The 19837-nt window shown below is 39.9% G+C and overlaps 1 protein-coding gene across 2 annotated transcripts in view; it reads left to right on the top strand.

The window, feature by feature from the left end:
• Nucleotides 1-19837, top strand: part of RAB28 (RAB28, member RAS oncogene family) — a 111593-nt gene that overhangs the window by 7796 nt on the left and 83960 nt on the right. For both annotated transcript variants that reach the window (XM_063457786.1, XM_063457787.1), the window contains exon 2: nucleotides 15152-15248. In XM_063457786.1, the coding sequence (XP_063313856.1) occupies nucleotides 15152-15248 (97 nt within the window). The remainder of the gene's footprint in view (nucleotides 1-15151; nucleotides 15249-19837) is intronic.

Raw genomic sequence — 19837 nt, 5'->3', positions numbered from 1 at the left:
AACACCTGTGTGTTCTATCTAAATTCATGGTGGAATTTCCTTATGATAATGTTGTGGTATGACTTAGTGAGGACCACCCAACTTTATTTTTTTCATTTTTTTTCTGAGCGCTCACCCATGTTACTACTTTCTAATGTTCTGTACCTCAACCATGCAGGATATTGATGTATACATTTTTAATTAGTAAGCACTTTCTCATTGCGAAGCTCATTGTGTTGAGAAAGGGATTTGTTACAGTGAGTCCATATCGGAGAACAGAGAGCAAATATATTTACTATTTTGGTTTCACATTTCTTAAATAGGATTATCAGAAATCTATATTAGATGTATTTGCAAAATAGATCCACTTGCTTCACTTAGCTTACTCTTTATTTCCCATTAAAAACAAGTTCTTTGTTAAAACCTTTTTTTTTCTACCCAATTTTCTTTTTCAATAGCTTAAGAAAAATTAAAACAAAATGTTTGTAAATTCCATGATGTATTCCCTTGCTTTATTTTTTTTCGAGTTATTAGTTGTTTTCCTCTTTGCTTCAAGTCCACCTAATAGGAATATTTCTTCATGGAATTTACACCTCAAAATATATTGAACAACATGATAAAATTACTATCACATATATAGTAGAAACAGGGTTTATATCTGAAGCTTTATTCTTGTACATTTATATAATAGTGTGCTTCCTATCTTGTCTGTGTTTAGTTTTTGAAAATGACCAATCACTTTAGAAGGGAAACATGAAGTAAGAAGAATCAAATGCCCTGAATATTAGAGCAATGGCTGCTAAAATTAATAGTGTAGTACTTGCCAGTTACAAGTATGTTGAAATCTGGCTCCTAAAATAAGGCTGTCTGTCTGCCTTGTAAAATCTTCAAATTTTATACCTTAGTGTAACATGTTATGTTCTGTTCTTACAGGGATTTTATATTGGGTAGGCAAATGCATAGAACCTGGTGCTTACCAACTATAAAATAGTAACATTTTCTTTGGGGTTTGTTGCAGTTTTGAATAGTATTGAAGTTTGATCCCTGATGATAATATGTAATTGTTTTATTGGTACAGTTGCTCATAAATTGTTTTAAAGTCCTACATTATTAAAGCACCATAACCACTACATTCCACATCTCCCTCTTGTTTTTCTGCCCAGGTGCCCAAAACTCAGACCACATCCCATATACCAAATAAACGGGTATAGGACTTGGCACCATAGGATGAACAATTATATCAATGTTTTTTTTCTAAAGGAGCCACAGTGGCAGGAGGCAACCAGTAGAACAGTCACATTTATCAGTTTAGCAAATGTCTTCCTACAGAAAAATAAGATTTAAACATATAATTCAGGAACCATTTAAAAGGTTAAGTTTATGATGTTTTTGAAAGTGCACAGCTGGTCCAAGGGAGGGACTGCCTGATGCCAATGCCCTTGCCCATCTTCGCTTATTCCCCTGCTCATATCCCCCTTTTCCTTACCTGTGTTCCCTGTCTATATCCTTATTGAATCTCCCCACATTTTTTCCCATAATTTATTTTATTAATGATTTATTATGTGTCATTTTGTCTGTCTACCATCCATTCTTGCTGGCAACCCCTGTTCTGTTTGCCTCTTATAACCCATCTCACTTACCCTTATTTAGCGCAGCCATGCAATACCAAGACAGAGACTATTCAATCTCTTCTGCCCTTTTTGCCAATCTGACACATTAAAGGAACACTGTAGGGCAGTGATGGCTAACCTTGACACCATAAATTGTTTCTGGACTACATTTCCCATGATGCTCAGCTAGCTTTTAGAGTCTAAAAGCTAGCTGAGCATCATGGGAAATGTAGTCCAGAAACAATTGATGGTGTCAAGGTTAGCCATCACTGCTGTAGGGCCAGGAACAATAACATGTATTCCTGACCCTATAATGTTAAAATCACTATCTAGCCCCCATCCCCCCTCTTTGCCCTCCTAAATATAGAAAAATCTGACCTTTTATTCCAGTCTGCCAGTGCTGGCTCTGCCCCGAATCGCCTCCTTGGCTGACTTCATAAGAAGGGATTATCTCAGCCAATCACACTGCTTTCCCTTAGGAAAGCATTGGCTTGGTTGAGATGATCAATTCTGATGAGCATGTCAAGGAGGCAGATCAGGGGCAGAGCCAGCACAAGCCAAACACAATCCTGGCCAATCCGCTACTCCTCATAGAGATGCATTGAATCCCCACTTCCCCAGGAAGCACCTACAGTGGCCATCTGAGGAGTGGCCACTGGAGGTGTCCCTAGGTTGTAATGTAAACACTGCCTTTTCTCTCTGAAATGTTTACAACAAAAAGCCTGAACGGACTGACTATACTCACCAGAATAACTACGTTAAGCTGTGGTTGTTCTGGTGAATATAGTGTCCCTTTAAGCCTACACTGTTAGTGTAGAGAGGTAGGGACATGGTGTTAGGTTCCCATCCCCTCTATCTCAGTTCAGGATGAATGCACCAAGTTTACACAATTATATGAGCATAGCTTACAAATATCAGGTTTTGCTTCCAGACAAATATTGATATACCCCATCCCCTTTATCTCTCTTGCTGTGATACATAACATTATACATTGATACATTTGTAGGTTTTTCTTTCAGTTTATGTAACATATTTAACTAGATTGCAGTCACAAATATATGTGCTATTCAGGTACATGTGGTGTACAGCTTTGGAAATATGTATTTGTGTTATGTTCTGCTAAATTTAGAATTGATGAATCAGTTAAATTTTTCTCTGCACTTATGAGTAATTGGGGCCATAGCCTCTTACTGTTTTATAATTCTCTCATGGAGGATAACTATAGTTCCCAGCATTTAATCCTGTGAATTTGATATATTATATGAGCAAATGCAACCATTTGAGATCTGATTTGTGGTTTAATTAAATCCGCGGGCAGAGCAGAGTTAGGCTTAGAGACTTATAACTCAACTTTCCAAACTTATGCTATGGGAATATATCTCATTTTAGAAAAGGCTCATATAATTGAGAAAAGTGTGTGCACATGTGATAAACGCTTGTGCACCAGCCATATAAACTATGTATGTATGATATATGTAAAAGAAAAATGTTGCAAAGGTTTATAAGCCAACTGAGGGAAAGTTACTAGCCCACCCAATGTTTAGCTTATGGAAAACCAGTATTTTTTGCTCACCTGCTAGGTTTCTTACTTGTCACAGGTGTTTAGAATAGTTTAATTTTCCAGCCTTACGTTTAGATTTAAGGGTTAATTCATCAAACTAGCAATTGAGAAAAATGGTAATTGAATTTTTTTTTGCCAAAATAATGTAACTGAACAATTCTCCACCTAAGGTATTTTATTAAATGGTCTACTTTGGCCTAAAGATTGCACTTCTCTTGACAATCCTTTATTGATGAATATACCCATCAAAAATAGATCACCAAAGTTTTGTGTATCAGAGATTTCCAACTCTTTGTTCTGTATATGGAAAAATCCACTCTGGAAATTTAATGAGTAAGATACTATGACAAAGAGGTGTAATGTAATTAATATATTATATATTTATAATATAAGACATGGGGACACTGTGGGACACTGGGAGACATGGGGACACTGAGACATTTGGGGACACTGGGAGACTTGGGGTCACAGACACTGGGAGACTTGGGGTCACAGACACTGGGAGACTTGGGGTCACAGACACTGGGAGACTTGGGGTCACAGACACTGGGAGACTTGGGGTCACAGACACTGGGAGACTTGGGGTCACAGACACTGGGAGACTTGAGGACACTGGCTGGGAGACTTGAGGACACTGGCTGGGAGACTTGGGGACACTGATATACTAGGGACATGGGGATACTGTGTCCCTAGTGTCTACATGTCCCAGCGTCCCCATGTCTCACAGCGTCCCCATGTCTCACAGCGTCCCCATGTCTCACAGCGGACCCATGTGTCTGTGTCCTCAGGTCTCCCAGTGTCCCCTAGTGTCTGTGTCCCCTAGTGTCTCAGTGTCCACATGTCTCCCTGCTGCCTTTCCCCCTCATCCCTCACTTACCTGAGTTGTTGAGCTGCTGTCTGGACTCTCTGTGCTGTGTAGCTGCTCCCCCACGGATCAGTGAGTAGTAGAGAGAGGCAGGGAGGGATATGCTGTAACTTCCTATGCCTGCCTCTCTCCACACACAGTGACCCCTACTGGCCGGTGCTGGTATTGCAGAGTAATCTCCATTTATACTGAGAAAAACACCTGCAATTGTATTGCTGGTATTACTGCAATACCGGCATGGCCAGGCAGCCTTAAATACCGGCTGTGCCAGTACCATACCTAAGAGTAGTGTGTGTAAAAAAAAAAAAAAAATATATATATATATATATTTTTTTAAATGGGCCTATTCCATGGACCCGGGCCTGGAGCTGCAGCTCAATCAGTCCCTATGTTAATCCGGCCCTGATGCTGTCCACTGGTAATCACAGTCTGATTGTCGGTGACATCATGAATCTGTAGTCCTCTCTCATGCTGCATTCACACTATACAGAGCACTCTGTACAGTGAAAGTATCCTTCTGCTGATGCCAACAGCTACATCAGTTGAGGGAATATTTCTGTTTTAGTTACAAAGAGACATGTGTCCATCAAGTTCAGCCTTCCACCCATCTGTTTTTTGCTCTTGATCCAAAAGAAGGATAAAAACCCCAGTTAGAAGCACCTCCAATTCTGCAACAAACTAGGGGGGGAAATATCTTTTTGACCCCAGAATGGCAGTCATATCTGTCCTTAGATCAAGAAGCTATTTCCCTACATTTGAAAAATGATATCATTAAATGTTATATTTTTGCAAGTATGTATCTAGTTGCTGTTTAAACATCTAAACAGACTATCTGATAAAACAACATCTTCTGATAATTCCACATCCTTATTGTTCTTACGGCAAAAAAAAAAAACTTTCCTTTGCTTTAGACTAAATCTTATTTTTTCCAGTGTAAACGCATAACCTCCTTTGTGTGGAAATCTATTCGCTATGTATAGTCCTGTTTGTGAATAGATTTCCACACAATGGTTTGTATTGGTCCTAAATATATTTGTATAATGTTATCTTATCCCCTCTCAGGCAACGTTTTTCTAAACTAAAGAGGTTTAAAGGGTTAGAGCTGTTAAGCTGAGGGCTGTTGTGGAGGGTTAAGGTTAATGTAAGGTTATGGTTGTCATTATTAAGGTTGTTAGTGATGATTAGGGTAAGAATTTACTAGTACAAATACACAAACGTTATTCCTGCGCTGAGACTCCCACTACTCCTGGGCGGCAGCAATGGCCATAGTACACATCAGCCCCAATGCATACAATAAAACCAAAGAGAAAAGTTACTTGCGCACTATTCCAAATCCCTGTGCATATTTAGATAACTGGAAGTTTTTAGTTCCACTCCAGCGGCCGTTAAAATTTGCTAGTGTTTATAACTCAGGGCTCGACAAATCCCAGGCGCCAGGTGGGATTTGTGAGCTAGTTCCCTCTGAGGTGGGCGGGTGACTACCTGCATGTTCTGTAGGCAGGCAGCGAGGGAGCTTTGATCTTCCTGCTCTGTTCCCTCGTATGCTGCATAGTGATGCTAGAGACGGAATATGACGTCATGGCTGGGTGGAATATACTGAATTAAAACAAATAATAATGTGTGTGTGTGTCTGTCAGTGTATGTGCGTGTGTTTAGGTGAACAGCCGCCTAACGATCACATGGGGTGTTTTTACTTAACTTTTTTCCCCACGCCGTGCCAATAGTGGACTATAGTGAATGACTGATTGCAACAAGGGTGTCACTAGGCTGCAATGTAAACTCTGCCTTTTATCTGAAACGGCAGTGTTAACAGTGCTAAACCTGCATGGACATGCTTATCGACACCCAAACTACTACATTAAGCTATAGTGGTCCTGCTGATTATAGTGTCCCTTTAAGAATTGTAATTTTGTCATTGAAAATAAAGCTTTGTAAGTTTACGAAAACCTGGCTCTTAGATTCAGAGCAAATTTGTCAAGCCCTGGTTTTATGTTACGTTTATCCAAGGATAGAAGTAGTGCCATTGTATTACACTGTGCAATATGGTGACACGGTGTAAATTCCCCAAATAGTGTTTCTGGGAAACAAGTCAAGCAGTCACATAACTAACAAGTCCCTCAAACAACTGGCAAAAACAAAACTGCAGTATTGTTGTACTCCGGGGCGGTAGCAGAATACAAACATGAGGTCTTTACAGGAGTGGGACACACATGGTTTGTGAAGCTTCCCATGAAAATGAGTAGCTTTGTCAGATAACAAAAAACAGAGAATAGAGTCAGCGCTAATATATCAGAAAGAGGTACAAAGGGCAGCAATCCCAAACAAGGACTCCCTCACGTGTCCTTGAAATAAATGAGAAAGGCAAACAAACAAAGGGATGGGACTGCGCCGGTGGGCAAAGTAAATGGAATTAAAAGTCCTGGTTAAGGTAATAATATTGATATAGAGTCCAGTATAATGGAACTTTGGTCCTATGTTGGTCTCTGAAGTTGTAGAGTATCGCTCCTTGCAGATATATGGAGGAGGGCGATGAATGATGAAGATAATAATGATAAAGGGTGATCCAAAAGGTATCCAAATAAAATAGGTGAGATAATACTCCCTTTTTGTAGAGCTTAATCCAGCTCTGGTATGAATAGCTTGCAGCGGCTCATGGGATATGCGGTGAGTATAATAAATCACATAAAAAAGAAAATAAAAGATAATGGTACAAAAGAATAAAATGACCAAAATCTATTTATTAACAGTAATTTAAAAGCAGTACAATATCCAAACGCGTTTCACCAATTGAGGCTTTATCAATGGATTAAAAAACATAGCAACATTATGTTTTTTAATCCATTGATAAAGCCTAAATTGGTGAAACGCGTTTGGATATTGTACTGCTTTTAAATTACTGTTGATAAATAGATTTTGGTCATTTTATTCTTTTGTACCATTATCTTTTATTTTCTTTTTTATGTGATTTATTATTTATTTTAAACTACCTGGCTTTTTACCCGATTATCTCCTATACTCCAAAGAATCCTTAGGTGGGGATTATACCACCCGTACCTGTATCATAGAGCAGTTAGTCTGCCCTATACATGGTGAGTATATTTTATTATATTTTATATACCTGCATTATTTTACTGAGAGCACTATTGCTGTTTTATTATCTTCTCCCTGAGATCCTGTTACCATCTTAAGAACCATTTCAAGATCGCTCACCACATATCCCAGAGGCAGGGATTATACCGCTGTATGCCTACTACACTAGAGCTAGTATAAGCTCTATTAAATGTGAGTGGATCTACTATATTTAAATACTTTTTATCCACTTTTGGAACATACTGCACCATCACTGTTTTTTGTTTTATCTCCCCCCCTGGCTGTCTGTCACTACACCGAAGAGGATACTCACCGCATATCCCATAAGTGGGGATCATACCGCTGCAAGCTATTCATACCGGAGCTGGATTAAGCTCTACAAAAAGGGAGTATTATCTCTCCTATTTTATTTGGATACCTTTTGGATCACCCTTTATCATTATTATCTTCATCATTCATCGCCCTCCTCCATATATCTGCAAGGAGCGATACTCTACAACTTCAGAGACCAACATAGGCCCAAAGTTCCATTATACTGGACTCTATTTCAATATTATTACCTTAACCAGGACTTTTAATTCCATTTACTTTGCCCACCGGCGCAGTCCCATCCTTTTGTTTGTTTAGCTTTGTCAGATGTTGGTGATAAAATGAATAAATAAAAAGTTTGAAATTAAATACTCAGGAGGTCTACTTATACACTTTTCTGTAGCATCATTGGTTTGTGTGACTGCTTTTAAAGTTTTAATCTCCACAAACCAAATTGTCAAAAGTTTAGTTTTAAACCTTGAAGGATAACGTTCACCTCAAAACTATTTTTAACATAATAACAATTTCATCAAGCTTTGAAAGGTAATAGAATTTTTTTTTTGTTAAAAAAACCTTAGTATATGGCAGAATCCTTCAGCCTTTTATATATACACCTTGGGGCGAACAGTGTTTTACAACTGTCTTCATGATCTTCCCTGGTTCTGTGCAGGAGGGAAGCAGGGAAGACCACAGATTTTCAAATTTTCGCAGTCAAGTTTTACAACTCTGTCTGACACAAGGCGAATGTATGTGGATGAATTAACCAGTCGTCTACTAGATATATGGATGAGATTTTCAAAATGTTTAACATATAATTATTGGAATGGTATCACTTACATACAACTCTAATAGATATATATTTCATTGGAGTGGTTATAGTGTTTGCAATCTTCTGGTGCAGTTCTATCATTCAGTGTTTAGTGCTTAATGAGTCTTCAGCAGACCATCCCTCTGTCCTGCTCAGGGTAATTAAGAAGTATTTGCTAGAGTTGCACTGGATGGCCGTGATTTTCTGAGAGTGTTGGCTGACCTCTCTCAGCCTATCACATGTGCCCTTTACTAGTATGAGTTGATATGGCTAAGAGTAAGTAAGTGCTCCAGCGGAGGTAATGATTGCAAACTGAATGGAGGGACAATGCTAGTGGATTCCAGGCACCATAACCCATTCCTGATTTTACACACCTATATGGCCTTGACTTAATGTTGTTTGATACACTTTTCAGATAAACTATTAATATATGGTTTTGGTTTTATTAATATATTAATTTGATGTTTGAGATATATAATCTAAAATATTAAAAGAGAGCCTGTTTTGGGAGGTAAGAAGCTTTCTTTTGCGAAGATTCCTTGATTTGGTATAGGATACAGTTGCATTTTTGCTGCCTGTTTTAATTCATAATAACTCATTCCTGAGATTGGCTCCCCTCCATTCACCAGATCTGATGCCTTCCCAATAACCTTCTCTCCCTACCGGTGCTTCTTTTATCCTGATCCTTTTTGAGGAAAATGTATACCATAGCTCAGCAGAACTTTATTTCTTCTATTATTTGTTCTAGTTAACCTTGCTGTACTTGTATGTTTAGTAAGTTACTGTAATTGTTTTTCAGTCTAACATAATTTATACTGTATGACAGGGTTCAACAAATCCTAGGTGCCAAGTATCCATGGCGAACAGGAATTTTGTTGACGGTGAGGGAGCTGTGATCTCTCTGCTCCATTGCGGAATATAACGTCATCCGGTCCCATCATCACTAAGCGGCTTGCGATGGAAAAGGGCCGGGAGATCACAGCTCCTCCTACAGAACGGGCAGCCAGCTGCCCGCCTCCACTGTTCCCTAGCTGACTGCCCACTAGTCCCCAGGAAAAGCAGATCCACTCCAGCTCTCCCAAAGGTAGGGAGGCTAGGTGGAATAGAACTGCATTAAAACAAAACAAAAATTGTATGTTTATGTGTGTGTCTTTGAGTGTGTTTGTTATGGTATGTGTGTGTGTCTTCAGTGTTTGTGTGTGTTTCTGTTATGGCTTGTGTATGTGTGTCTCTCAATGTATGTATGTGTTTAGGTTACCAGCCCCCCTCCGATCACATGGGAATGATGTTTTTACTCACCTTTTTTCCCAGGCCATGCCGGTCTCCCCTCGGCTGGCCCGCCTCTATGGCTGAGATAATCACTATTTATGATCTTTGCCAATCAAACGCTTTCCCATAGGAAAGTATTGGGAACTATAGCGCATGCGCTGCAAAACGCTGTGCCAATCAGCATCTCTTCATAGAGATACATTGAATAAATGCATCTCTATGGGGAACATTCAGCGCCTCCATGCAGAGTGTTGAGGCGCTGATTGTAGGTGTTGCACACCTGTGCAGTACTGACCCAGGAAGCACTTCTAGTGGCAGTCTGAGTGACTGCCACTAGAGATGTCTATAGCCTGGACAGGCTATAGACACCAGAACCACTACATTTAGCTACATTTAAGAATTGTAATTTAGTCGTTATAAATAAAGCTTTGTAAGTTCAAAAAACCTGGGTCCTAACTTTTTTAGTTGGCTCCTAGATTCAAAGCAAATTTGATATTATACATACATCAATTGCAGTCTCTATGGTTTAAAGGGTAGTGCAATGTTTGGTAATGTAGGGGTTAAATGGACAGTCTAAACACCAAAACCACTACATATTGTAGTGTTTTATATTTTCCTTTTAAGTCTTGTGGTTAGAATTAGTAGCCTTGCTTGTGATAACTGTTTTCCCTTAGGAAGTCTCTACCTGTATATGGTACTTATTGGGGCAACTATATTGTAAGGGCAACTCACACCCCTAAAATAAACCTTTCCATCTGTTTTATAAAAAAAATAAAAAAACAAAAAACAAAACCTGTATCATTGTTTCAGAAACTCAAAGTTAAAAAACAGTTACTTAAACTTAGCCCCTACTTGAACAAACAGATTCGAGCAAACTCTGCTACCTGCTGTTTAACAGAAGTAATTGCATTAAAACATTATTAACTTGCTTTCACCATATGGCTGGTTAGATTAGCTGGGAATGATAATATCTCCTTAAATCACTGCAATACTGGACATGTGCCTGTTTCTTTCACCTTTCTCTTTATAGAGTCTATCCCTATTTAACCCCTTCATTACAGAACCTTGAAATAAAATAACGTTCTGCTTGATCCTGTCTCCTCATTCAGCACAGAAACCAATTTTTAGCTGGTGCTCCAGTCAATCAATACCTTGCTTTGAACAGAGGAACTGTAAAACATGGTCACCTCTTTCTCACTGTAATGGAAACTGCGTGATTTTTTTTTTCCAGGTGGGGGAGGTGTAAGGGGAAGTAAAGGGGTTTATTTTATTTTTTACTCCATGAAATCTGTGAATCAAATGTTTCCACTAGAAATGCAACTTTCTTTCAACACTTTCTTTGAATGAAAATAAGTCCATGAGTGCATCTGTACATATGAGCACGGGTGTGCAATTGAGCACCAGTCTTGGCTCATTCATAGGGCCCCACTAAAAAAATAGTTGGAAGAATAAACACAATATTGTTGATTACTTCAATATCACTATTGTTAGGGATAAAATAGTAAATGATTGGTTTTCTATGGACAGGTTTAACTTGCAAATATCTATTAAACATGCTAAGCATACACTGTACAGTGCTACAGTACACCTTTTGCCACCACAGCACTGATTTGGTTAATTATAATTATGGCTGGATTGATTAATGGCTAAATGCACTGTTTAGAGCAGCTGGACATATGTAAAAATTAAGTCATTTTGTAAAAATGTACAGTCGGTGAATAGACCTCAGACAGGCTCTGTCTGCTCCTAGAATTGATTTCTAAAGCAAATAGTTTAGTTTGCACTGGGACTTCCAAATGTGTACATCCTATGTATAATGGTTAGGAACTGCAGGGGCATGATCTATACACCAAACCACTTCATTAAGGTAAAGTTATTTTGGTGCTTTGAGTGTCCCTTTAATGTCATTAATTTATTTTTCCATTCTCAAGTCTGTCTAATTAATATATATATACAGGGCCGGTGCAAGGATTTTTGCCGCCCTAGGCAAAAAAAATTTGCCGCCCCCCCATATGTCCAGCCCACCATGTGACATCACAATGCCCCGCCCATATGCTCTGCCATATGGGCCAACGCCAGTCTTCACAAAGTGTCTTATCTGAAAAGACAGTGTGTTTACATTAGAAAGCCTACAGGCACAGGCTATAGACACCAGAACCACTACATTATGCTGTAGTGCTTCTGGTGACTATAGTATCCATTTAATGTGAGGTAAATTAGAGATTAGTGCCACTAATAATATATTGGATTGCCTACTTACCACCAGATGAGGACAAGAGGCTGATGATGGGCTCAGTCTGGCTCCACAGGTCTGGTGTAGAAGAGGCTCTCTAGAGACTGTTTTTAACAGTGCTCACAACAATTAACGAACAGGAAGCAGCTCCATTTTTTAGGGCCCCTTACACAGCTCAAGGTCTGGGCCCCCAGGGGGCATACGCCTACAATGCCCACCCATAAATCCACCTACATGGCCCATCCGTGAGTTGGGGATGTTTTATGTGTGCAATTTGTGTAAGGGATGTAGTGTGTTTATAGGGGATGTAGTGTGTTTTTGCTTGTAAGGAATGCATTGTATGTTTCTGTGTGTGTGTGTGTGTGTGTGTGTGTGTGTGTGTGTGTGTGTGTGTGTGTAAGGGGTGCAAGGTTTGTTTCTGTGTATGTAATTGAATGCAGTGTGTGTCTGTAAGGGGTGCATTAATTATGTAAGAGAACGTAAGGGATGAATTGTGTGTTTCGGGTGTGTCTGTGTGTGAGTAGGAATGCATTGTTTCTGTGTGTGTGGGGGGGATGCATTGTGTATGTGTGTAGTGTAAAAGAGAGGGTTTGTGGGGTAGGATAGGGTCCTTATCCCCCCCCCTCCCTCCTATAGTGCTCCTTATCCCCCCTCCCATAGTGCTCCTTATCCCCCCCCTCCCATAGTGCTCCTTATCCCCCTCCTCCCATAGTGCTCCTTATCCCCCCCCTCCCATAGTGGTCCTTATCCCAACCATCCCTCCCCTAGTGGTCCTTATACCCCCCCATCCCTCCCCTAGTGGTCCTTATACCCCCCCTCCCCTAGTGGTCCTTATACCCCCCCCTAGTGGTCCTTATACCCTCCCCCTCCCCTAGTGGTCCTTATACCCTCCCCCTCCCCTAGTGGTCCTTATACCCCCCCCTCCCCTAGTGGTCCCTATACCCCCCCTCCCCTAGTGGTCCTTATACCCCCCCTCCCTTAGTGGTCCTTATACCCCCCCTCCCTTAGTGGTCCTTATACCCCCCCTCCCTTAGTGGTCCTTATACCCCCCCTCCCTTAGTGGTCCTTATACCCCCCCTCCCTTAGTGGTCCTTATACCCCCCCTCCCTTAGTGGTCCTTATACCCCCCCTCCCTTAGTGGTCCTTATACCCCCCCTCCCTTAGTGGTCCTTATACCCCCCCTCCCTTAGTGGTCCTTATACCCCCCCTCCCTTAGTGGTCCTTATACCCCCCCTCCCTTAGTGGTCCTTATACCCCCCTCCCTTAGTGGTCCTTATACCCTCCCCCAGTGGTCCTTATACCCCCCTCCCCTAGTGGGCCTTATACCCCCCCTCCCTTAGTGGTCCTTATACCCCCCCTCCCTTAGTGGTCCTTATACCCCCCCTCCCTTAGTGGTCCTTATACCCCCCTCCCTTAGTGGTCCTTATACCCCCCCTCCCTTAGTGGTCCTTATACCCCCCCTCCCTTAGTGGTCCTTATACCCTCCCCCCCTCCCTTAGTGGTCCTTATACCCCCCCTCCCTTAGTGGTCCTTATACCCTCCCCCCTTAGTGGTCCTTATACCCCCCCTCCCTTAGTGGTCCTTATACCCTCCCCCCCTCCCTTAGTGGTCCTTATACCCCCCTCCCTTAGTGGTCCTTATACCCCCCCCCCCATAGTGGTCCTTATACCCTCCCCCCCTCCCTTAGTGGTCCTTATACCCCCCCCCTCCCTTAGTGGTCCTTATACCCCCCCTCCCTTAGTGGTCCTTATACACCCCCCCTCCCTTAGTGGTCCTTATACCCTCCCTCCTCCCTTAGTGGTCCTTATACCCTCCCCCCTCCCTTAGTGGTCCTTATACCCTCCCCCCCCTCCCTTAGTGGTCCTTAAACCCTCCCTCCCTCCCTTAGTGGTCCTTAAACCCTCCCTCCCTCCCTTAGTGGTCCTTAACACCCCCCCCTTAGTAGTCCTTAACACCCCCCCCCCCCCCCTTAGTGGTCCTTACCCTCCCCTCCTGCCCATGTAGCGTGGCCGGGCGGCGCGGAACGCGGGACAGGAACCATTGTTTCCTGTACCCGGCCGCCGGCGGAATGACAGGAAATGCTCACTGAGTGAGCACTTCCTGTCATTCCGCCGGCGGCCGGGTACAGGAAACAAAGGTTCCTGTCCCCGTTCCGCGCTGCCCGGCCACGCTACATGGAGACCGGCAGGAGGGAGCGCTCTGCGCTTCCCTCCTGCCGGTCACTCAAACCCGGCCGCCCTCACACAGCAGTGCTGCGCCGCCTGGGGCTTGCTAAAGCGCTCAGGCGGCGCAGCATGAGGAGGCGCACTGGGGACAGGGATCCGGCGCCCCCTAGTAAGTTGCTGCCTAGGTCGCCTTACAGGTGGCGCCGGCCCTGTATATATATATATATATAATGCCAAAATACCAGCGTATTGCAGTATGCAATGATTCCTCTGGTATTTTGGCATTTTGTCTTCTGGACTAATATGGCTAATCCAATCTACACTATGTATATGTGTATGTTATGGCATAATATGTATCTTGTATATTAATATTTATTATATGTTTTCATAAATGCCCCGAAAGGGTTTCTCCAACCATTTTCATTTATGATGGAATAATGCCCTATTGGCATTATTCAATTGGCCCCCTCTACATAAATGCTCAATGTGCGTTTTTAAAACAAAGTTTACTTACCTTAATCCAGCGCAGAAACACTGCACATCCAGACTCCTACCACCATGACAACTTCAAAAAGCAGAAGTGGTCATGGTGGTTCAAGTGTTTTTTTTTTAGCAAATGGGTCTATGGAGGATCCAAAGGGACTGCGGGATCCTTCATAGACTAACTGTAAACTTTAGGCTAGACAAAGTAGTCCCTTCTTGGTTTTGTGATATAGAAGAGTATATTACATATCATATAATAGGATATATATGATTAATAGTATATATTTAAAAAAATTCTTGCTTTTTAAAAATTATTTTATATTTTAAATATATATTTTTTTTTATATTGTGGTGGAGCTCTTGTTTGTTTGTGTTTTCCCCATAAATGTCTAGATTTGTGAAATATTTTGTTAATTTTCTTATAATTTCTAACAGCGCGCAGACTCCATGTAGAAGGGAAGGGTTTCAATACACATAAATGATTAGTGCAGTTAAGCCACAGTAATTGATCTGCATGCCTTCATTTGCTAGCAAGCACATAATCCTCTCATCCTATTACAAGCCACTTGTTTCTGTCCAGAGCTTTCCTTGGCTGCTCATCTCCTGCCTGGGATGACAGACAGATATCCTAATTGTAGCACTACTGGTACCTCATCCACATGAGTTATTGGGTTTAGTTATGAGCTGTTTAAAAAGTGCAAGTACCATTTTTTTCTTTTTTTGCTTTCAGTGCCAGACCAAGCTGTTTAAATGCAAACATTTCTCACATTTTCTTGTAGACCTCTTTGGCCATGCGGTTTGCTCAGGAATCATTTGGAAAACAGTACAAACAAACAGTAGGACTGGACTTCTTTTTGAAAAGGATAACCTTGCCAGGTAAGATTTTGCAGTCTTGGCACCGTTTCACTCTGTAGATGAATATTGAAATTTCAGTTTAAAATTATTATTTTTTGTTATTTTTTTAAAACCCTTTGTTAAACCCTAGGTCCCCCCCCCCCCCCCCATTTGATTTTCTATAAATCATTTTTAACTTAATCTTAGTACATGCACTAACAGCACAGGAGGCTAGCTTGCACAGTTTGAGTCAGCAGTTCTGAACTGCTGAATGCAGGAGTAATGCTTCCCAATATGATGGCACAGGACAGAGAGATGGAACCTGGGCATCACAGGAAATTAAATAAAAATGAAGAAAACTGTGAGTATTTGAATGTTTTGCATGGAGAGTTCTTAGCAACATTCTTAATTTGGACTTTGGAGTTTCCTTTTTCTTTTTAAATTCTTTATTTTTGGTGTGCAGATGATTACAGTATATTGACGGTCGCCACAACAGCGTATTTCAGTGGTTCAATACAGATAGACAGTGGCATGAGAATTTGCACAATTTTATATTTTGTAAACAAGCTTAACTAAACAGATTTATAGGTTGATGAAATGAGATGAACTAAAATACCATGAAATATACTAACGATTAGTTGGCAGTTCTGTTCTGCTGTGCTATCTTAGTCATAGTAAATAAGCACGGGGAGCTTCCTTTTATACCTGTATTTTCAGTACTTGCTATTTTTATATTGTGGCTATAAAGGAACATTACAGTGTTAGGAATACAAATGTGTATTCCAAATACTATATAGTGCCTTAGTCACCGTTTACGATTACCCCTCCCCAAGCAAGTGTTAAAACGTAAGTTAACTTACCTTTTCTCCTGTGCTGTGCTGCTCTGGCCGAGATCGATGATCTCAGCCATTAAAATGTTTTCCCATAGGAAGGCATTAGTAGGCTAGTGCACATCTGTGGCAAATCTCATCTCTGCGCCAATCAGAAGGCCTCTGAGGCCATTTGATAGAAATAGCCAAGTTTTGTCACAAACACTGGCCACAATTGGCGTTCAAATTATTTTTTTGCATTTTTCACACACAAACAATTATGAACGCTAACTTTGGCCAGTGTTTGTGACTAAGTGGCTCCTAAAAAAGTCTGGACATACCCCATTTACAATACCTTGGGTTGTCTACTATTGCAAATGGTATGCCATCATGGGGGTAATTCTCATTCCTGGGCTACCATACGGTCTCAAAGGCAACGTAACCAATCTGGCGAATTTCAATGTGAAAAAAACGATAAATGTAACATGCTATATTTGACGCTGTAACTTCCCAAAACACCACAAAATATGTACATAGGGGGTACTGTTTTACACGTGAGATATCGCTGAATACAAATTTGTGTACAGTATTTTATTGCAGTAAAAGCAAAAAGTATTATGACATTCACAGTTAAAATGTCATGCAGAACTAAAAAAATAACATTTCTTAATTTCTCACATTTTTTAAATATTTTATTCATATTAAATTATGTTTCATAGCTAAATATGTGATGTTAAATGAAAGCCCGGTTTCCCCTGAATAAAATGATATATAAGAAGTGTGGGTGCACTTAATATGGAAGAGGTGAATTACGGTTGAACAGACATATAAAATTTTTTGGTTTGTTTCATTTTGTATCAAAACGTGTACATTTGGCTCAGTCCTTAAGGGGCTAACAAGCAAATATTTCCATAATTAGTCAGTTAAATTTCTTTGACAAATTTACTGAAAGGGACATTATACTTGCTTAATGAAGCAGTTTTGGTGTATAGATCGTGCCCATACAGTTTCACTTCTCAATTCTCTGCCCTTTAGGAGTTTGTTTATACAGCTCTAGCCACACCTCTCCTTGCTGTTACTGACACAGCTTTCCTAATCACTTCCTGTATAGAGTCATTTAAAGTTTACACTTCCTTTGCTGCAATTTATGTTTGATGAAATTATATGTAATGCGTTCATTTGACTGCGATGCAGCTGTTGCAGTTCACACTCACGTGGGGTTTAGTAGTTGAGGCTTCTGGATTCCCATTATTGCTGCTCTATTTGAGTAGTTCATTACTGCTGTTCTATCTTCAGTAGCCCAAGCTAATTTAAATCTGCCTTGACAGGCGAGGTGTCCAGATGCGGTACTCCTCATGCACTTGCCTTAACTCACCTCTGTTGAAAGCAATGTATACCCTAACTAGTTAAATACTTGGAGAGTCTTCACATTAGTATTATTATTACTTCTTGAACACAAAATAGAGTATTAAATCAAAAGTGAAAAAAAATCTCAAAATAAGTTAAGGTTAACACAACAGTGATATAATATGTGCTGTTATTAATGAGTTCAATGTTGTGTCTAATAGGGAATGATCTTCTCTGCATACCTTTTAAACTTTATGAGTGGATATTATGGAGTTATTGGTGTTTACTACTATCTAATTTGAAATGTGTAATTAAATGTACATAGTATAAATAGTGTTGCTTCAGATTAAGAGCAGTCTGCAAAAACTAATTGCTGGTAAACTACAATATTAGTTTTCTTTTCAAATAATGCCCACATCATCTTGGCTGGAAAGTGTATTTATAAGAAACAAAGCATAATGTTATTAATAGAAATTACTAATCTTCTACGTGTTTAAAAAAGTACAACATGGCTATGTAACCACTGTGTTCTAATATGTGAATGCTGTTTTATGCAAGGCAGCATGAAATTGCTGGCATTTAATAGACCACTAAAATTTAGTGTCCCAAGACACTCATAAAAATACAGTTTGAGCATTCAAGATGTTTCAGCACAGGGTGCAAAGGAACCATTTAGATGCTAGCTGCAGTACATTGCATGGAAAAAAAAAAAGATCGTTACTTAACCAATTAATTCCTGCTTTTGGATACCTAAAGAAAACCTATAAGGCTGTGCATTTTATATTGGATCATTTCTAAATTAATATGTTATATGAGCAGGAAAACAAAATATGTCCCAGATACATAAAATGTACAAGAGGATGTGGTTACTAAATTGAAGTTTGTAGAACTTGATCGGAATAAAGCGACTCGCTGGAAAAGACCTGATCCCTATTATAATGCAGAACGGAGCTAATGGATTAAAGGAAAGGCAGAAAAAATATTTTAAACAAAAAAAAACAACAAATTAACAAGCAAAACAAAAGCATACCAGGAGTGTTTAAGATATCTTATCCAATTGGCCCTTCGATTCTTTGTGGGGTTTTTTCTGTTATTTTTTTTTTTTTTTTTTTACTCTACTCTTTTTTCCATTACCTAGGAATTAAACTGAGAAGTGAAAAGCAACAATAAGGATAGTGGTTTCCAAAGCACACTAGCTGAGGCCTGCCCCTAGTCATACAAATTTAAATATACAACTCTCTAAAAGAATTTCAATATCCTACACCCCCCCCTTACCCTTAAAGAAACACTCTAAGCGTCAAAACAATTTTAGCTTGAGGCAGTGGTTTTGGTATTTAAATCATGCCCCTGTCATTTAGGAGATAAATCACTTAGTTTATGCAGCCCTAGACACACCTCCCCTCGATTTGATTTGAAAAGCCTCCAAGAAGAAGTTTTTTTAAATTTACATTTGTTAATGTAACTTTAATTACACATAGAATTACACATAGAAGGCTGCCACATGCTCTAGTAGGATGAGCCCACGTAAAAAGTTAAACTGTTCTAAAAAGGTTTGACTACTTACAATAAGGGTTGCTAGGGAACAACTGCACAGTAACCTCTACAGAGCACTGTAGTGTGTATGGTGCTTGGAGTGTTCCTTTATACACACTGTGCAATTAGTGAAGTTTAAAAACTTGGACCTCTTTTTCAGGAAGTCTGTAGGAAGACTTCTGGAGTCACAGACAGGAAGGTGTGGCTAGGGCTGCATAAACAAAGGCAGGGGCATGATCTATGCACAAAACTGCTTTATTAAGTTAAAGTTCTCTAGTGCATAGAGTATCTCTTTTTTAGTAATAATTATAGATTGTGGAAATATAACGCATTTTAAAAAAAAATCCTGGCTTGAAGGATGCCTGATTTTTTTTTTTTTTAACCAAATAAGAGTGACCAAAATAAGCCATCATAACTCTTAATATCTAATTTCAAATAAATAATAATTAAACAAAAAAACTGCTGGAAAAAAGAAAAAACACATGAAATGTTTTTAACACTATAGGGTCAGGAATACATGTTTGCATGTCAGACTGGAATCTAATGCTTGTAGAATAAACTTATTGTGGGTAATTTCCTGGGACCTGATGAATATGATCTACCTGTTCCTATTATGATCTACCTATTCCTATTTTCTTTTTGTCTTGGCCAAGGCGCTAAGAACTACAGTTCTAGTAAATCTGTTTGTAAAATCACAAAAATCACTAAAATGTAGGAAGAATAAGCAAACTAAAATTAAAACAAACAGCTACTTATCTTGGTCTCTCATGGGGTCTCTGTCAAACATGATATTCATTTTTTTGTTTGTTTTTTCCCCCCCATTTTCATTCATACATAATTGCTTCAAAAAAGTTTTTTTTAACTGTGCCATGTTTAGACACTTACACTCTTAGGTCTAAATGAGCAGCCTGTAGTAGCTACTATGCACAAAGCTGCCCCTGT

The sequence above is a fragment of the Pelobates fuscus genome, chromosome 6, assembly GCF_036172605.1.
Source record: "Pelobates fuscus isolate aPelFus1 chromosome 6, aPelFus1.pri, whole genome shotgun sequence".
Taxonomy (NCBI): domain Eukaryota; kingdom Metazoa; phylum Chordata; class Amphibia; order Anura; family Pelobatidae; genus Pelobates; species Pelobates fuscus.
The sequence above is the reverse complement of the archived record's forward strand: the minus strand, read 5'-3'. Positions and strand labels throughout refer to the sequence as shown.